This window comes from Myxocyprinus asiaticus, chromosome 17, assembly GCF_019703515.2.
Source record: "Myxocyprinus asiaticus isolate MX2 ecotype Aquarium Trade chromosome 17, UBuf_Myxa_2, whole genome shotgun sequence".
Lineage (NCBI taxonomy): Eukaryota > Metazoa > Chordata > Actinopteri > Cypriniformes > Catostomidae > Myxocyprinus > Myxocyprinus asiaticus.
Genome location: NC_059360.1, coordinates 42,535,407 through 42,554,667, shown reverse-complemented (window position 1 = coordinate 42,554,667; position 19,261 = coordinate 42,535,407). Strand labels below are relative to the sequence as shown.

The 19,261-nt window shown below is 38.5% G+C and overlaps 1 protein-coding gene and 1 long non-coding RNA gene across 8 annotated transcripts in view; one reads left to right on the top strand and one right to left on the bottom strand.

Moving 5' to 3' along the window:
- LOC127455627 (uncharacterized) overlaps positions 1-11,221 on the bottom strand; it is a 70,711-nt gene extending 59,490 nt beyond the window's left edge. For 3 of the 7 annotated variants that reach the window (XR_007899701.1, XR_007899703.1, XR_007899699.1), the window contains exon 1: positions 10,999-11,219. This is a non-coding gene — a long non-coding RNA (uncharacterized LOC127455627). Of the gene's footprint in view, positions 1-10,998 lie in introns of all 7 variants that reach the window. The other 4 variants (XR_007899702.1, XR_007899705.1, XR_007899700.1 and 1 more) reach the window with 2 other exon arrangements.
- Positions 1-15,427, top strand: part of LOC127455626 (kinesin-like protein KIF26B) — a 136,175-nt gene extending 120,748 nt beyond the window's left edge. The window contains exons 10-15 of the mRNA XM_051723679.1: positions 1,379-1,538; positions 3,701-3,872; positions 4,012-7,459; positions 12,465-12,667; positions 12,758-12,908; positions 13,224-15,427. Coding sequence (XP_051579639.1) covers positions 1,379-1,538; positions 3,701-3,872; positions 4,012-7,459; positions 12,465-12,667; positions 12,758-12,908; positions 13,224-13,372 — 4,283 coding nt within the window. The 3' untranslated portion in view covers positions 13,373-15,427. The remainder of the gene's footprint in view (positions 1-1,378; positions 1,539-3,700; positions 3,873-4,011; positions 7,460-12,464; positions 12,668-12,757; positions 12,909-13,223) is intronic.
- Positions 15,428-19,261: the final 3,834 nt, after the last annotated feature.

Below are 19,261 nucleotides of genomic sequence, written 5' to 3'. Positions count from 1 at the left end.
TAGATTCAGTCTTAGTAGTAACTCCAAATGATCTAGTTGGAAAGAACTATAACTTACTGCAAATACTATCTATGCTGGGGAAGGAAAAAACCAAAATGCTTAAACCATCTTTGCTGGTCTAAAATTATCTAATTGCTCTCCCAGTTTGGTGTAGGTTTTATTAAACTGGTCTAGTTGAGCTCCCAGCCTGGCTAAGCTGGTGTTTAGCTTGTTTACCTGGTCGGCCAGCTGTCTCCCATCCAGACCAGCTAAACACCAGTTTGGCAAGGCTGGGAGATCAACTAGACCATCTTAAACCAGCAAGGACCGGCAAATCTCCTTAGACTTGTTTAAGCTGCTTTTTTCCATGTCCACCTTTGCCAGAATTAAGCAATTAAAATCACTCAAATTTAAAGAAAAAAGTTTCTATTTCTGTAAATGGTTCCTAATTTGTAATGGACTTGTATGCACTTAGGCCTCATTACCATAATTAATGTGACATTTTTATGATTTAATAATTGATGATTTAATAATTGCCATCCTCAGCAATTATGGCCTGCTTATTAAGGATGTCCATCAAACTCTGGTTCTACTTTTTCACTGCTCACAGAGTTCATCGTCAAACTTTTCTCTCTCATTGTACGTCCAAGTGTTGCCAATCTGATTTATAAATTGTCTGTCCTTGATAATCTTAGACAGAGTGTGATAACAGACAAAAAAAAAAAGGCCATTGCTAAATGTACAAAGTGCGATCTGATTTTAAAAGCTGTCGTGCTAATTCGCTATTTCTGGAGAATAGTGCTAATTTCTCTTATTACACAAACACACACATACAAAACTTTGTCTGGAACGAGCGAATGCTGCCTCCTTATAAAAGAGACTGTACTGAGAACAGAAAGTAAAAACAGATGTGTTAGCCTGGGATTTGGGGGGTATTTGGGTAACTTGAATCACAGCTAGTGTAAGCATAGCCATGAAATTCTACATTCTAGATGTTTCCATGGTATTTGAGTTAGCTTACATTATAGAATCACATAGAAATTATGGTACCATTTGAAATGTAGGTTAATTAATGTGAGAGTTTAACCAATAAGTAGAGTATCATCTGAATCTTTATTAGTCTACTATTAGTCTGCCCTCAGATGATCATAAGGTTTTTGACATTGTTTATAGCTGACAATAAAGTACCAACAATTTGTGTTTCTACCATGTTTTTGGACATGGTACAATGGTATTCTTTGAAGTTTCTTGGTTTACCTTGTAAATACCATGGTCCTTGAATATGGTAATCATTCAGTATCATATACAGTATCAGAGTACCACTGTATTAGCATCCAGATTTAATTGTTATAATTAGCTAAATCAAAAGGGAATATTATTATGTTTCTCTTTCGTTTAGTGTCGGGAGGCAGGAGCAGACTGCATCTCATTGACATGGGAAGCTGTGTGAAGGTTCTGAGCAAGACCCGAGACAGCACCACAGGACCGTGTCTCTCTCTATCTGCCCTGGGAAATGTCATTCTGGCCTTAGTCAATGGCAGCAAGCACATCCCTTACAAGTAGGCCTCTTACTTATAGACATATTTTTATCTTAGAAATATAGACTGTGTCTAGTTTAGAGAAAATGTCTCTCTGCTTGGTTATATATAATGGTTTCAGTCCAAAAGACATATCGTGTTACAGTTTTTAGTCTCATCTCACAGACCAATATGTTGCAACCTTACTTACTAGATTGCTATTATAATCAAATGGACGATGTCATTCGCCAGTAGCTAAACTCATTAAAGATGCAACATGATTAGCTTTTATAGTATACTGTTAATTCTTCATGAATACACCTCATATGAATAATATATACAAACTGACATTTTCCAGCCTTTGATTTGAGCAATTATTAGTGGATTCTAATGCTACATTGTGTCTGTAGAGAGAGGCTAACCTTTATTGCTCCTCATGAGTAATAGCTAAATGAATAAGCCTGTCCCAAGCAGCAATAGAGACAGATGACAATTCACATTCACTGGTATTCATCTAATGTCCTTAACACAGACCATTTCACTGCAACTGCTGCATTGTTTCTTTAAACAGCATGTTAATTTGGGTTAAACAGACAACTCTAAATCAGCCGTGCATGTTTCAGCAGCTATTTTTTTTCCCATAAATGTGCTGCATTTCCAACACACTCTCATGGTTAAATCGTCAGGATTCGTATGACTTTTCTAAATTTGGCTAATTCGTATAATATCGTGCGAATGCACTACGACTTTCACTACAGCCAATGACGTCACTGGACATCGTTTCCATCTAATACGCGACAATTACTTGCTTCTGTCACACACAACAGCATCCTATCATGTTTACATTCTCTACTGATTGGTTAAGTTTAGATAAGGGGTTTGGGTAAGGGCATAATATTAATAAGTATGTCCTTAACTCCTCGTGTGCGGAATTCTTGCTTCCTTCCACATTGAACATCCAGGAATTTGCACGTGATGAAGTCGTACGAGTTTAACAACATCGTGCTAGACCATACAAAATAGCCAACTCGTAAATTATGTACGAATTTTCATGAGATCGTGTTGCCATTTTCGTTTAGAACACCCAAGGCACATGCATTTTTACACTATGGCTCCCTAATTTGATCATCTTGAATTTACATTGCAAAGCATCATGGGGTTTAAGCCTGGAATCACAACTGCTCTGGAAAATTGAGAATTATCTAAATTAATTTTAGATAATTTAATTTAATTAGAGCTAAACAATATTTAAGGTGCTTTTATCTCTCTAACTGGATGATTTAACCTCTCTAATTTAATGTCCAGTCTAGAATATTGTTCATAATCTGAGTTCATTATTTATTTTGCACTAGTATGTAACCGTCAATCTAGGTCATAGTATTAGAGCAATAACCAGAAACCATAACAAATATGTTTTACATAATCAGTGTTTGCATTCTTTAAGGCACGCTGATAAATCTAGCCAATATGTTTTGCTACATCAAAGTTTATAAATTACAGTGTGTTTGTGTAATTTATGCTTAGCTAGCCATGTGGTGACTGTGTTAATGACCACTTGACAATGATTGCACTCTAGACTTACCTAGTTTAAGCATTTCAACCAAAAAGCAGTCATCAAACAAATAGGCAAAGCATATATCTGTAATCACAATATTGTACACTATGTTGCTACAGTATATACACCAATCAGCCACAACATTAAAACCACCTGCCTAATATTGTGTAGGTCCTCCTCGTGCTGCCAAAACAGCGCCAACACACATCTCAGAATATCATTCTGAGATGCTTTTCTTCTCACCACAATTGTACAGAGCTGTTGTCTGAGTTACTGTAGACTTTGTCAGTTCGAACCAGTCTGGCCATTCTCTGTTGACCTCTCTCATGAACAAGGCACTGGATGTTTTTGGCACGATTCGGAGTAAATTCTAGAGACTGTTGTGCATGAAAATCCCAGGATATCAGCAGTCACAGAAATTCTCAAACCAGCCCATCTGGCACCAACAATCATGCCATGGTCCAAATCATGGAGGTCACATTTTTTACCCATTCTGATGGTTGATGTGAACATTAACTGAAGCTCCTGACCCGTATCTGCATGATTTTATGCACTTGCACTGCTGCAACATAATTAGCTGATAAGATAATCGCATGGATGATTATTGGTAATACTAGTCAAACTAATACTATTAAATTTTCGTTTACAGAGATAGTAAGCTAACCATGCTATTACGAGAGTCCCTGGGCAACATGAATTGCCGTACCACAATGATTTCCCACATCTCCTCATCACCCACCAACTTCTCAGAGACTCTGTCTACACTTCAAATTGCCTCTCGTGTTCTTAGGCTGAAGAAGAAGAAGGCTAAAGTAAGCGTGGTATGACCCTATCCTTCATTTTGTTGAGCTTTCTTAAGCAATGGTCTCGGACAAAACAATATTTTCATTGAATAATACCACAGTCGTGTTGCAAGTTTACTCATGTACATACAATAAAATGTGGTATTTTCTTTTATAGCAATACACATCCAGTTCCTCGGGTGGTGAAAGTTCATGCGAGGAAGGAAGAATGCGTCGCCCAACCCAGTTGAGAACCATCCATTCTAGAAATGTGGTTGATTCAGAGATGACCCTGTTACACCTCTCCAGTGACCCTGAAGACTACTCCAGCAGCGAGCAGTCATGTGACACTGTTATCTACGTGGGTCCAAATGGCTCAGCCCTCTCAGACAAAGAGCTTACAGACAACGAAGGCCCTCCTGAGTTTGTGCCTATCATCCCATCCCTGCATAAAAATAAAGCAGACCACAACAAGGCTCCTTTGACATCACAACCATCTGAAGAAGAAGCTGCAGCCCTGATAGCTCAAGCCTCACTGTCTGTCCAGCCCTTGCAGATCAACCATCCTCAGCCACTTCCACCTGTGCCGGAAGAAGGTGCTGAGTCAGGCAAAAAGGAAAAAGACTGTCTCAAATGCAACACTTTTGCTGAGCTTCAAGAGCGGCTGGACTGTATTGATGGAAGAGAAGAGGTGACGCAATTCCCTTTTGAAGAAGTCCCTGCCAATAGAGTTACCAAAATTGAGCCTCTTCCTAACCATGGTCAAGTTTTTAAAGAAAGCCAGCAATCAAGTTCACCCAAGAGGATCTCCAATGACCAGCAACTGGAAGAGATCCGTGAGGTAGTTGAGGAAGCAGAAGTTGCTCAATCAATTATTGAAAGCTTGGCACATTGTTCAACAGGCAGTTTAGGACTTTCCACGAGCAGAAGTGTGACAAGTAGCAGTGGTGTTGGGCAACTTACTCCTCTTCAAAAGACCAAGAGCTCCAGTTTACATGACAGCAGAGAATCCATCAGTGGTGGGAGTAGCAGTGAGGGCAAAACTCGTCCTATGGGCTCCCCACGGTTAGGCATTGCCAGTCTTACTAAAACCTCAGAATACAAACTACCATCCTCTCCTTCTCAACGTTGCAAAGTATACACCCAGAAGGGAGTAATGCCTGGCACACCCCCTCACTCTTCTCAAGATCTTTACAAAGATTCTAGAAAATCCTCCACAGAGTCTTTGCTTAATCCAGATTCTAGAACCTCTCCAGTGGGCATGAGCCCACAGGTCCTAAATACATCTTCATCCTCCAACAGCCTTGGATCAGCTGAGACGCTGTGTGATGATGTTCCCCAGTTGCCTTTGGACAATAAGAAAGATGTGAAGGACACCACAGCCACGGTTACACTACAACAGCCGTTGGAGCCAAATGGAGAGGACGAGTTGGTGTTCACCCTAGTGGAAAAGCTGACAATTAGTGGGGTAATGGAGAATGGAAGACCAACCAGTATTATTAGCTTTAACAGTGACTGTTCAGTGCAGGCCCTTGCATCAGGTTCAAGGCCTGTTAGTATCATTAGCAGCATGAGTGCAGACCTTGAACATCACACCACTGCCCCCTGCACCACCACAGCCACCATCTCAGAAGTCAACATTGCAAAGTCCTTGCCCCTCAGCAGGATTGAGGGGGAAGTGCAGGCAAGTCGTCGTTCCTCAATAAGCTCATGGCTGAGTGAAATGAGCGCTGGAAGTGATGGTGACCATTCATGTCATAGCTTTGTTACCCAGCAGTGCTTTGGACAGAGTGAGACCCTAGCTGAGGACAGACTTGTGGAAATTCAAGAGGAAGTTGACATTGAAGGTCTCCCTGAGTCAAATGTGCAAAATAACTCAGAAATTGAGAATGATCTCAATAAAACTGACAAAATGAATAGTAAAAACACCCCTACTAAACACAAACTGGATAAGATGTCCTCAGCCACAACATCAGGTGGCTATGTTCCTTTTAAGACTAACATTTCAAAAACTCACCCTTGTGCTGCTGTTAAACCATTGGCTGTACACGACTTACAAACCAAAACCACTTTAGTCAATGATCTCATATCCCCACCTGTTTCTATATCAAGTGAGATCAATTCAGAAAACCCTTGGATAAAAAGGAAGGGTGCTGAAGAGACCAAGGAGAAAGAGGTGGTCATTGAGGTAAAGTCAGAGAAGATAACATCTGAATCTGTAAAGGACAATTGCCTAGCCGACAAGTACAGCTCAAGCATTGAAGCAGCATTTTCCCCCGATTCCATAAATCGAGTCGGGGATGGATGTGAAATGGTCTTCAATGCAACTGAAATCATAACTCAAGTCTACTCTGCAGACATATTCAGAACAGGGAGTCTACCTCGAGCATGGCATCGTTTGAACAAGCAGGATGATCTGGAAGATCCCACCTACCGCTACACTAGTGGAGAGTATAAAAGTCTTGGGGTTACCACCTCTACTCCTTGCAGTCCTAGGGCCACTCTTGAAAGAAGAAATTCTGGTGGTAGGCAGGGTATTTTTGCACGTCAGAAAGGAGTCCCACCTTTGCCACCTGTAAGGAAGTCTAGCCTTGACCAGAGGAACAGAGCTATTCCCCAACATAATCCCGGAAATGCTCAGACACCAAACCAGTATCTGACTTTTCTTGGCAGCACACCTGAAGATCTGGGTGGAAATGGCAAACATAAAGGCCCAAATGTTGAAAGCAGCAGACTCTTTAGTGCCAAACTTGAGCAGTTAGCAAACAGAACCAATTCCTTAGGAAGGTCCCATGGGACGAATTATGACTGTCAGTCCCTGGAAAGGGCTGAGAGTTTGACCTCTCTGGGCTCTAAAGGAGGTGCCACAAAAGATGGCACAATGCCAAGGACAGGTAGGAGCCTCAACCGTGGCTTACTCTCATCACCAACCAATGGACCAAATGGCAACAACAATGTACCACAGTCACCCAAAGCAAGTCAGTCCAAAATATCTGCTGTTAGCAAACTCCTTATGGCCAGTCCCAAAGCTCGAAGTTTATCAACGTCTAGCACTAAGACTCTAAGTTTCTCCACAAAGTCCCTTCCACAGTCAGTAAATAGAAGCTCAAGTTCGCCACCTAATGGAAAGAATCAGACCCAGAATTCTTGGTCAACCCAGTCCCTAAGTCGCAGTAGGGGGACAGGACTAGTTTCTAAGCTGCCTTTAAGGGCAGTGAATGGACGAATCTCTGAGCTTCTTCAAGGCAGTGCCAGCTCCCGTGCTACACAAGGACAAGGGGCTTCTGACACCGAAGAGAGAGGAGCAACAGTCCAAGGAGAGGAAAGGCCAGTGGTCCATACTTTGCCTTCACCTTACAGTAAGATCACGGCCCCAAGAAGGCCTCACCGCTGCAGTAGCGGGCATGCTAGCGACAACAGTAGCGTGCTAAGTGGAGAACTTCCTCCTGCCATGGGAAAGACTGCATTGTTCTATCACAGTGGTGGCAGTAGTGGCTATGAGAGTATGATACGTGACAGTGAGGCCACAGGAAGTACATCTTCAGCTCAGGACTCAATGAGTGAGAACAGCAGTTCCGTGAGTGGTCGCAGGAGCCTGAAGAATTCAAAGAAAAGAAGTAATACTGGTAAGCTAATATCAAATCTTTGTGTGACATATGTAGACGGGAACCCTTGGTCTGGTCTCGCAAGAGTCACGCTGGCTGTTACTAAGGTTTGGGTTTGGGTAAGGTTTAGAGATAGGGTTATGGTTAGGTTGGTAACACTTTCTATGAAGCCCATAGTTATAATGCATTGTAAAGGCATGAATAATGTCTTATAATACACCTTATGATGTTATAACTTCTCATAAATAATTGTAACCACAATTATAATACATTATAATACTTACCTATTCATAGTTATACCTTAGAGTATAATACATTATAACACAAGCAACATTTAATTTTATCTGCAGAAGTTATAATGTATTATATATATTTGTTATATGCACTGGCAACCAAAAGTTTGGAATAATGTACAATTTTTGCTCTTATGGAAAGAAATTGGTACTTTTATTCACCAAAGTAGCATTCAACTGATCACAATGTATTGTCAGGACATTAATAATGTGAAAAATTACAATTACAGTTTGAAAAGAAATGTTCAGAACTTCTTAAAATAGTTCAAAGAGTTCTCATAAAAAAATCCTCCACATGCAGCAGTGACAGCTTTGCAGATCCTTGGCATCCTAGCTGTCAGTTTGTCCAGATACTCAGGTGACATTTCACCCCACGCTTCCTGTAGCACTTGTCATAGATGTGTCTGTCTTGTCTGACACTTCTCACGCACCTTAGTCTAGCTGATCCCACAAAAGCTCAATGGGGTTAATTGGACTCTTTTTCAATTATCTGCTGTCCAATGTCTGTGTTTCTTTGCCCACTCTAACCTTTTCTTTTTGTATTTCTGTTTCAAAAGTGGCTTTTTCTTTGCAATTCTTCCCATAAGCTGCACCCCTGAGTCTTCTTTTTACTGTTGTACATGAAACTGGTGTTGAACGGGTAGAATTCAATGAAGCTGTCAGCTGAGGACATGTGAGGCATCTATTTCTCAAACTAGAGACTCTGATGTACTTATCCTCTTGTTTAGTTGTACATCTGGCCTTCCACATCTCTTTCTGTCCTTGTTAGAGCCAGTTGTCCTTTGTCTTTGAAGACTGTAGTGTACACCTTTGTATGAAATCTTCAGTTTTTTGGCAATTTCAAGCATTGTATAGCCTTCATTTCTCAAAACAATGACTGACTGATGAGTTTCTAGAGAAAGCTGTTTCTTTTTTGCCATTTTTGACCTATTATTGACCTTAAGACATGCCAGTCTATTGCATACTGTGGCTGCTCAAAAACAAACACAAAGACAATGTTAAGCTTCATTTAACAAACCAAATAGCTTTCAACTGTGTTTGATATAATGGCAAGTGATTTTTTTAGTACCATATTAGCAATTTTGAATGATTACTCAAGGATAAGGTGTTGGAGTGATGGCTGCTGGAAATGGGGCCTGTATAGATTTGATCAAAAATGACTTTTTCAAATAGTGATGGTTCTGTTTTTTACATCAGTAATGTCCTGACTATACTTTGTGATCAGTTGAATGCCACTTTGGTGAATTTAAGTACCAATTTCCGTCCGAAATAGCAAAATCTGTACATTATTCCAAACTTTTGGCCGCCAGTGTATATAATAGGTATGATGTAAAGTGACAAAAGCAATGTCTTCTTATAAGCACCCATAAGATATTTTTAAGTCCTTATAAGACATTACAAGTTAGGCTGGAAGTGATATACATTACACATGCACAAAATACAAAATAACATACATTCTATGAAAATTCTGAGATATTACGAAAAACACTTGTAAAGCTACAAACTCTCTCTCTAGAAAAAAAATATGTATTATAATCACACATGTAGGGTGTAAACACACCAAATAAAAAAATCAAGCTGAATCTATACTGGACTCTATTCAATAAACTTTAATGTTTGTGCATCTTATTTGGAGACTTATTTTATAAATAACTTCCATTATATAAGTTTGATGTTTGATGTACAGTGCAAGTTTATGTCATGGCTATTTTTAAGAAGATATTGCTTTTGAAACTTTTCTTAAAGAAGGCAAAGACCACTTATAATATGATCACGACATAAAGCCTTTTGACTGTTTACACTATAAAGAACTTATACGATTAACTTTATTAACAGCTGCTGCGTTAAAATTGGATGTTGCTTGTGTTATAATGCATTATATACTAAAGTTTAACTATGAATAGGGGAAGTCTTATAATGTATTATAACTGTAGTTATAAATATTTATGAGAAGTTATAACTTATTATAAGGTGTATTATGAGACATCATGAATTCAATATAATGCATTTACAATGCCAGAAATGACAATTTTGTCATAATTAACTCACCGTCATGTCATTCCAAACCCCAATTAATTTCTTCTGTGGAAATGTTAGGCAAAAAGTTAAGGGCTGATAGCCTTAATCACCATTTAATTTGCATGGTAAAAAGATGCAATGTAAGTAAATTGTGATTTAGGCTAACATTCTACATAACATCATCCTTTGTGTTCCATGGCAGAAAAAAAAAGTAATACGGGTTTGGAACAACATGAGGATGAGTAAATAGTAAAAGTTCACCCAAAAATTTATTTTTGGTCCAGAATGTCATGATTTAATAAAAAAAAAGTTTATTAATTTATTTTACTATTTTATATTTTAAAATGTTTTGTTTATGTGTAATAATATGGAAACTTGTGAACTTGGTTTATTGGCACATCAGAATCCTGGCACAACCTTTACATAGATTACATGTTGTTTTACTGCCAGGATGAATGTTCTTTTTTCATAATAATACATTTTCATATAAAATGGTTGCTCATAGAACTATACAAAATCAAATTTTTTGGGCAAGCATTTTTTATGGCTTACCATGGCGTCCAGTTTTCTACTTTACAACAATAAAAGAGTCCTCTTAACAGCACCATCAATGTAATCCCTAATGGACTATGCTCTACATTATTTATTGTACTACAAAGCTTGTAAGGATCATTCCAGACTAATTTTGGAAGAAGCAGAACCTTTTATACAGCTTTACTCCCTCATAAATACTTGGATGATCTGTTAAGATACCGGTATTAGGGTGACAGCAGTTGCCAAACTTGGCTGTGTGTGGTCTTTGAATATTTAGTGCTGCCTAAATTCCTGAATACAATCCTCCTCTCCAGTTTCCTCAAGCAAATCATTTTACACCCTATTTCTCAGCACCACCAACCTTTGCATAGTGGTAATTCTGCTTTAACATTATAATTTAAATCCTACTTCTGGAACAACAGAGACAAAAGCCAGACCAGTACACATTGAACTGCACTGAAAAGCAGTATTCTAATCATGTTGTGAATATTTCATTTGAAAAAGGCTTTACATAGAGAGCAGGGTATAAATACACAACTACAGTTTACAAACAAAATTTACATCAACTGCGATTCTTAACGCTCTCCCTGACTAGGATGACTCCACCTATTGCACAAATTATCGACCAGGTGGAGAATGAGAGATGACTTGAAGTTTGACCTTTTCCTGTGCCGTTTTCAGAACAAGTGACAAGCTGAAACACAGTAATATTACCTTATTCCTTGGTTCCAAATCAGATAACATATCAGCGGGCCTGGAACTGTCAATTTCTATGCAAACAAGGGAGCCACTTCTGGCCAATTCTTGGGTGTAGGCCTCATTCCTGCAGACTGGTCAGATAAGATGCGGCCTGCTGCTGTTATCTCAGTGATCCATGTTGTTACAGGGCTGCACTGTAATTCAACACTGATCTGGCAGCAGTGCAGCCCAATGTAGGGCAAACTCTGGCTTGGCAATGTAATATACTTTGCCTCCTTTTTAATAACTCTTATTTTATGTTTAAAGTAGTAGTGGTGCAGCTGGTAACTGAAAGTTTGCAGGTATGAATCCCACAAGGGGTGATCCTTGAGCTATATCCATTATGCCCTTAAGCAAGGCACTTAAAACTAGATTGCCTTAGGTAGTCTTTTCCTGTAACTAGTCTGGCATGCCATTGCTAAGGTGTTCTGAGTGGGTTTTAGTGTATTGTTATGCGGTTGCTAAGTGGGTTGCTTATTGGCCCAAGTCAAAAAAATGGTGTGATATTTTGGTACCTAGATTTGGCTCAGTCAGTCCTTCAATGTAAATCTATGGGGGTTTCCCACCCGTTTTACTGTCCACCAGGCCAAACTATTACATTTGATTGCTTAGAAAAGTAATAGCACATCCATACATCCATCCATCCATCTATATTCACTGTGTGTATATATATATGCTATATACAGTATACTGTGTGTGTGTGTGTGTGTGTGTGTGTGTATTTATTTATATATATATATATATATATATATATATATATATATATATATATATATACACACATACAGTACTGTGCAAAAGTCTTAGGCACATAAGATTTTTCACAAAAACATTTGTCTTAAGATGGTTATTTATATCTTCAGCTTTAGTGTAAAAATAGGATATATACATTTTAGACTCCCAAACATTCTTTTTGCAAATAGAATAAAACAGAATAGAAGAACAGGGAGCCCTGCAACAGATAACATGTCCCCCACAGGGTCCCCCACTGAACATTGAGTCAGTTTGGGATTACATGAAGAGACAGAAGCAATTGAGACAGCCTAAATAGATAGAAGAACTGTGTTGAATTCTCCAAGAAGCTTGGAACATCCCATTTGTCAAAACCCAAGAAAAACTGTCCAGGTGTACATAGGAGAATTGGTGCTGTTTTGAAGGCAAAGGTGGTCACACCAAATATTGATTTAGCTTTTTTTAATGTTTATTGGACTTAATAAATTGGAGTATGATGTTAATTGATTAATGAAAACTATTTATGGCATTATATTTGAAGACATCTTCACTATGCAACATTTTTCACAAGTGCCTAAAACATTTGCACAGTACTGTATATATATATATATATATATATATATATATACAGTATACTGTATATAATATACATACTATACTGAATGAACCTCCTCTGTGATCTTACATACTTGATTCTATTTCATCAATAGGAACCCAGAGGCGGCGACTTATCCCTAATCTCACCCTGGATACCTCCTCTCCTGTGAGAAAGACTGTCATAAGTCCAGGGGTACGCTGGGTGGACGGCCCCCTCCGGCCCACACAGAGGGGTCTCGCTGAACCCTTTGAGATCAAGGTTTATGAGATTGATGATGTAGAACGTCTACAGAGAAGACGGACAGTGGGCAATAAGGTAAGAAAAGTGAGCACCTATGTTATTTTAGAGCAGTTCCCTCAACCGTGCATTAGGTTGATGTGTCATTTACTTTTGTCTGGCTCTAAGGAAGTGGTATACTTCAGTGCTAAACTGAAGATCTTAGAGCATCGGCAACAGAGGATCTCAGAGGTGCGGGCCAGGTATGACTGGCTGAAAAAAGAGCTGGAGCAGACCAAACAACATCTAATGCTGGAGCCAGAGAAATGGACCACTGAATGTAAGAGCCAAACACTTGATACTAGGGCTGGACGATATATTGAACAGTCCCAATACATGTATCGAATATCATCAAAAGAGTTATCATTTTTTTATCTGTATCTCCCAGCCCTAGTTGACATCAAATACACTTAATTTGACTGTTTTTGTTCAAGAGAAGATAACCATACTTGAATATAATAAAATGACTGTGTTGTTAATCATTATGAAGACAAAAATATGACTTTGGTAAGTTTCCCCATTTTGAACATCTGTTTATTATACACTGATGACAGTTGTGTCAGCTGTCAGACAACAATTTCCTCTATATTCGCAGTTGACCTTCAGCAGACATTTGAAGTGGACTCTCTGGAGTACTTGGAAGCTCTGGAGTTTGTCACGGAACGACTAGAAAACCGGGTCAACTTCTGCAAAGCTCATCTAATGATGATCACATGCTTTGACATCACCTGTCGGCGACGGTAAAGGATTCACCATGGAGTATTAAGGACAATGGGAAGTTGAAAAGGCTCCACTGGGTGTACGTGGGCGTGTATGTGAGAAAGTTACAAAGTTTATCACTACAATGATGGCTGAAATGAATGGGAAAATACAAAAGGCTTAATATTTTTCTAAAGTGGGTTTTGTGAAAAAACAGAAAACGCTGGACTTGGAGAGTTGGAGAAAAAATTGTAAAATGAGCACTTTGAAACTTTGGATTTGTCGATTGCAAATATGGTTTGCTCGCTTGCTGTGAAGAATAGTATTGCCATATGTGGAAAAAAATAATACATTGTTAAACAAAAAGAGAACAAAAAAGACAACAAGTGCCTTGTGAACACTTCAATATCTTCTATGGAAATCTATGGAAAGAACTTTGCATATTTGTGTACAGATGGTGCTAGCTTAAAAAAAACCATGCATACAAACAAAAAAAGTTAGAAAAGTAAAAAAACACTACTTGTTAAACTAAGTGTTTAAACTCTTTGATTCACTGTCTATGTAACATGTATTTGTACTGTTATACAATAGTTACATGCAACATGAACTGCTATGTGTGTTTTATATTATTTTTTGTATTCTTGGAGACAACTGAGACCACATAGAGTTTCAAATGCTATAAAACCACCCATCACGATATCTAGAAGAGTAATTGTGGCATTGGCTCATTGATTGTTCAGATCCCCTGTAGGTATGTTGGCATTTTCAGCAGTGTGACGCCTCAGGCTGGGCCACTTCGGCATGTCACGGTTGAGAGACGATGAGAAGAATCCTCAGTCTGGCAGGACCAACAAGGATCCTTAATACCGATATAGAAACAGAAGCTTCTCACTGCATGCCAAATTCTTGGACATTTTTAAAGCATCAATTTTCTGCAAATGCAAAACTTCCTAGCCAGGGGTGAAGGAACAATCCAAAATCATCAAGAGCTTTTTGAAGAGACACAGGTTGCGACTTACAGTTTATTGACATCCATCAGTGACTGGTATTGTATAAATAAATATGGACTGAGTAACCAAATTTGTTCACAGACATTTCCTTTAAGTGTTGGATAGGAGGCTAGCTAAAATTGGATGCCTGTATTGTATCGAATTTAAATTCTTTTTGTTGATTGGTTCGTCTCTATGGCAATAAAAGTCATACCATTTTGTACGAGCCAAGTTGTGCGATATTTTACGATTCCAGCATCTTGTACGAATTATTATGAATTGTCACTATGTTGGGATTTCTGCTTGCACAGAAATTGCACATTTCACCTTTAAAGTTGTTATTTTACATGGCCGCTTAATATATTTTTATTTGCCTTGTGGCCAAGCAAAACTAAACTCTTAAAATACAATGAATATCTCCCAAAAAGTGTTGTCAAAAATTATAGTGGGAAAGATATGTCCTCCATAATTAAAATGGATTTTACGGCCCTGTAGCCCAAATTGCAAGCATGATTATTTCCTGAAAGGGCATTGACGACAGAAAATCTGTTTTATTTTCCAATATTTGAAATAATCAAGAATCAGACATTCAAATTCACACCGTAGCGTTGCAGTCCAGTAAAGATCAAATGTACTGGTCACTGGCCTTCCCTCTATGTGGTCTCAATGTCAATGTGCTAACACTTTGGTAAAAATCTGTTTATATACGTATATCTATGGTGCTTGAGACAGTTTCAGCTCTAAACGTTAATAGATGAGAACATATAGCCTGTTTCAAGTACTAAAGACTGCATATGCTTCTCCATTCCCGCTTCGCCCCTCTTCCCTGCCCTGACCCCCATGACATTCCCGCTGACATTTTGGCATTGTAATGAATGAAGGGTTTTATTTATTTTTTACCTCAGGAGGCCTGTATGACAGAGATGCTTATATTCTATAATTTATTTACGCATAATAGCCTGTAAAGCACTATGCATTAAAATTGTACAGTTGCTAAATTCATGCCATATAAATATATATAAATATATACTTATATCTTACACTTTTTTCCTTCTTTATATATATATATATATATATATATATATATATATATATATATATATATATATATATATATATAGAGTTTACTTTTCTGCATTTCTTTGTTTTTGTTTTTTTTCGCGTGATTTTCTCTCTTTTCTGCATTTCTTTATAAATGCACCTATTGTCAAATCATGGGAGACGAGAGCGAATACGATTTCAAGATGCTCCTGGCTGCCATTCATGTTTATTCATCAAATGTTTCTTCATCACAACCTGTCACATGTGGATTGTTCAACTACTACATTGTGTGGTATACAGTACAATGTGAAAAGAATATTGTCATTAATACACTTTAATGTTGACAAAGCTCTTTCCTTTCACCAAGTCATGTGAAAAGAACTGAAAAAAGATCCATTAAGAGTTAGATATATATGAAAAAAAAAAAAAAAAAAAAAAAAAACGTTTGTCAACATATTGCTTCATGCTTATACTGAAACAGGAGGCATGATTTATTGTGCTATGGGAAAAATAGAGCTTGAATGAGACTTTGACTGACATACAGACTGATGTAAATAAAGGACGTTTTGGAAGCAGTATTCTTACTTTCTGCTTTATTCTGAACAAACAAATAATTAGCATTCTTATCCTATACAAAACATGAATGAAAACCTTTCTAGTTGTATAGTTCTCTGAGAAACTATTAAAGGTTTTTTGTTCCTAGCTGGCCACTGATTGTTTCTGTAAAAGTGTGATCTTTATTCTGCTGCATGGAACTGCAATTTGATTAGATTTCTATAAGCGAACCTTAGTCAGTTTATTTTTATCCAATAATTGTTATAATTCAACATACATTAAGCTTAATTTGAGATGTCTCTTTAAATCTAACAGATATGCCTGAATCCCCTTTGATTTCAAAGTAGATAATCCACTAATGAAGAGGCATCAACCACAGGGGTAGTTTTTGATTGAAAATCATATCTGACATCAGTGAAACAGGAGATTGTAAGAAAAATCAAAGAGAATTACATTATATGATATATGAAAATCCACAATACACTTGACTGGGCTCGAACAGCCAATTACACAGTTTCCCATTTATAATCATGCAGTCTGGGGAGGAAGATGTCATTATCATAACAAAAGTGAACTGACTTCAAGTAAGCATGAAAGCTTGGTAAGAGGAAATAGTTCTTTGGTTCTATCTTGATAAGGGTGAACATCATGAAGAAATGACCTGGTACTATTTCACCACAAAACCAAAATAAAGACAAAATAAGAAATTATATAATGTATAAAGAGAATAAGGCCTATTTCTGGATAATTAAGACAAAGATTTTTTTTTGTTGTTTTTTTTTTTTTTTTTTTGTAGGCTAGAATTGTGCAATGTCACAATGGAAATAATTTAATGGTCCTTAATTTTATTTTGTAATATATATTTATTTATTTTTAAATTTGGGGTGAAATATAACATTGACATTTCTTGATAAAAAGCGGCAAGTGAAATTCCAGCCAAGGTTAGTCATTGGTCTCATTCACATTTAATGAGAAATGATGTCATTGTGGGCCCAACAAAGAGTGTTGAGTTATGAGTTTGTAAAGCCAGCAGAAATGGGACTGCTGACAACTCATCTCTCTATAAAACACCACTTCCTCTTGTGCTCCATTCTATCTACTTTTTTAAGATGTTATCTCAGTCTCACAGTAGAGCATCTCCAAAAGCTGTTTGCTTTAGTGGACACAGAGTTATGAGAGGAGATGATCTGGTATGAGACATGTAATCCTCTGACCCTCATGAGGGTTAAATAGATTTAACTAGAAAAACACGTTGTTGAACAATGTCCGGAGATATGGGCCACTGACAAGCAAAAATGTAATTTGCGCTGACTTGGGCGGATGAATGGCATGTGGTGTTATTACATGAAGAAAAGTTTTATTCTGAAATCAGTTGTATAATATGGGTCATTCCTGTTATGCAGGAGATTTTGTCCCATGTACATTTTTTAATTTAATTTATTTCCTTAAAATTGTATACCAGAATTTCAGAAATACGGTCTGGTCAAGCTCAGGCACTTTATTAATTAAAACTTGATTATTTACACAGTGGTAAATTATTAACAGGAATATAGAGCTAACATTAGCCATTGCTCAAACCTGTAGTAAGGACTGTAAAGAAATGGACCAATGAAGCAGAGCTGGAACTACAAGCCTGTTTTGACTGCACTGATTGAAGTGTTTCTGAGGCTGAAGCCACAAACTTAGATAAACTCACAGATACTGAGACATAATATGTCAGTTTCTGTGAGGATATGTGCATTCTTACTAAGACTTATTTAACATACGACATCGACAAATCATGGTTTACAGCAAAACTCAGGCAGCTTTGTCAGGGCAAAGAGGATGCTTACAGAAGTGGGAATAAAATCTTGTACAATCAGGCCAAAAACAGACTGACAAAGGAGATTAGAGTGGCTAAAAGAAGCTATTCTGAAAAGCTGAAAAAACAGTTTTCAGCTAACGACCCTGCATCAGTGTGGAGAGACCTGAAATACTTTACCAATTACAAGACACCATTACCCAACACTGTAGGGAATCAACAACTGGCTGATGACCAGAATGTGTTTTACTGTAGATTTGAAAAGCCCAGTCACACACCCCACACTCGCTCCAACCTTCACAGCACACAAACGTTTACACCTCATGCAACCACCCTCCTCCCCTCTCCTGCTACTCAACCTGCACTTAAGATCTGTGAAGAGGATGTGTGCCGTGTCTTCCGGAAACCGAAGACAAGAAAAGCATGTGGCCTAGACTGTGTTTCACCCACTTGTCTAAAATCCTGTGCTGACCAGCTGGACCCCATCTTCACACAGATCTTCAACAGATCACTGGAGCAGTGTGATGTTCCCGCTGCTTCAAACGCTCCACAATCATCTCCATCCCAAAGAAACCCAAAATCACAGGACTTAATGACTACAGACCTGTTGTTCTGATGTCTGTGGTCATGAAGTCATTTGAGAGACTGGTGTTGTTGCAAACAGGTCTGTGGATGATGCAGTCAATATGGGACTGCATTACATACTTCAACATCTAGACAGACCAGGGACTTCTGCAAGGATACTATTTGTTGACTTCAGTTCGGCTTTTGACACCATTAACCCTGCTCTCCTACGGACTAAATTAACCCAGCTCTCTGTTCCTGCCTCTATCTGTCAGTGGATCATCAGCTTTCTGACAGACAGGCAGCAGCTAGTGAGAATGGGGAAATTCACCTCCAGCACATGTACAATCAGCACTGGTGCCCCCCAGGGATGTGTGCTATCCCCACTACTCTTCTCCCTGTACACAAATGACTGCACCATCAAGGACCCCTCTGTCAAGCTTCTGAAGTTCACAAATGACACTACAGTCATCGGCCTTATCCAAGATGACGATGAGTCTGCATACAGAAGGAAGGTTGAACAGCTGGCCATCTGGTGCAGTCAAAACTGACCCCGCTCACCATTCTGAAAAGCACTGAGACAGCAGTGAAGTCATTCAGGTTCATGGGCACTACCATCTCACAAGACCTAAAGTGGGAGACCCACATTGACTCCATTGTGAAAAAGGCCCAGCAGAGGTTGTACTTCCTTCGCCAGCTGAGGAAGTTCAACCTGCCACAGGCGCTGCTGATACAGATCTACTCAGCAGTCATTGAGTCTGTCCTCTGCATTTCTATAACTGTCTGGTTTAGTTCAGCTACCAAGTCAGACACCAGAAGACTTCAAAGGATAGTTTGGACTACTGAGAGAATTATTGGCAATCCCCTACCCACCCTGCTAGAATGGTAGACATCCAGAGTGACAAAAAGGGATGGTAAAATCACTCTAGACCCCATACACCTAGCTCACCTCCTTTTCGAACTGTTGCCCTCTGGCTGGCACTA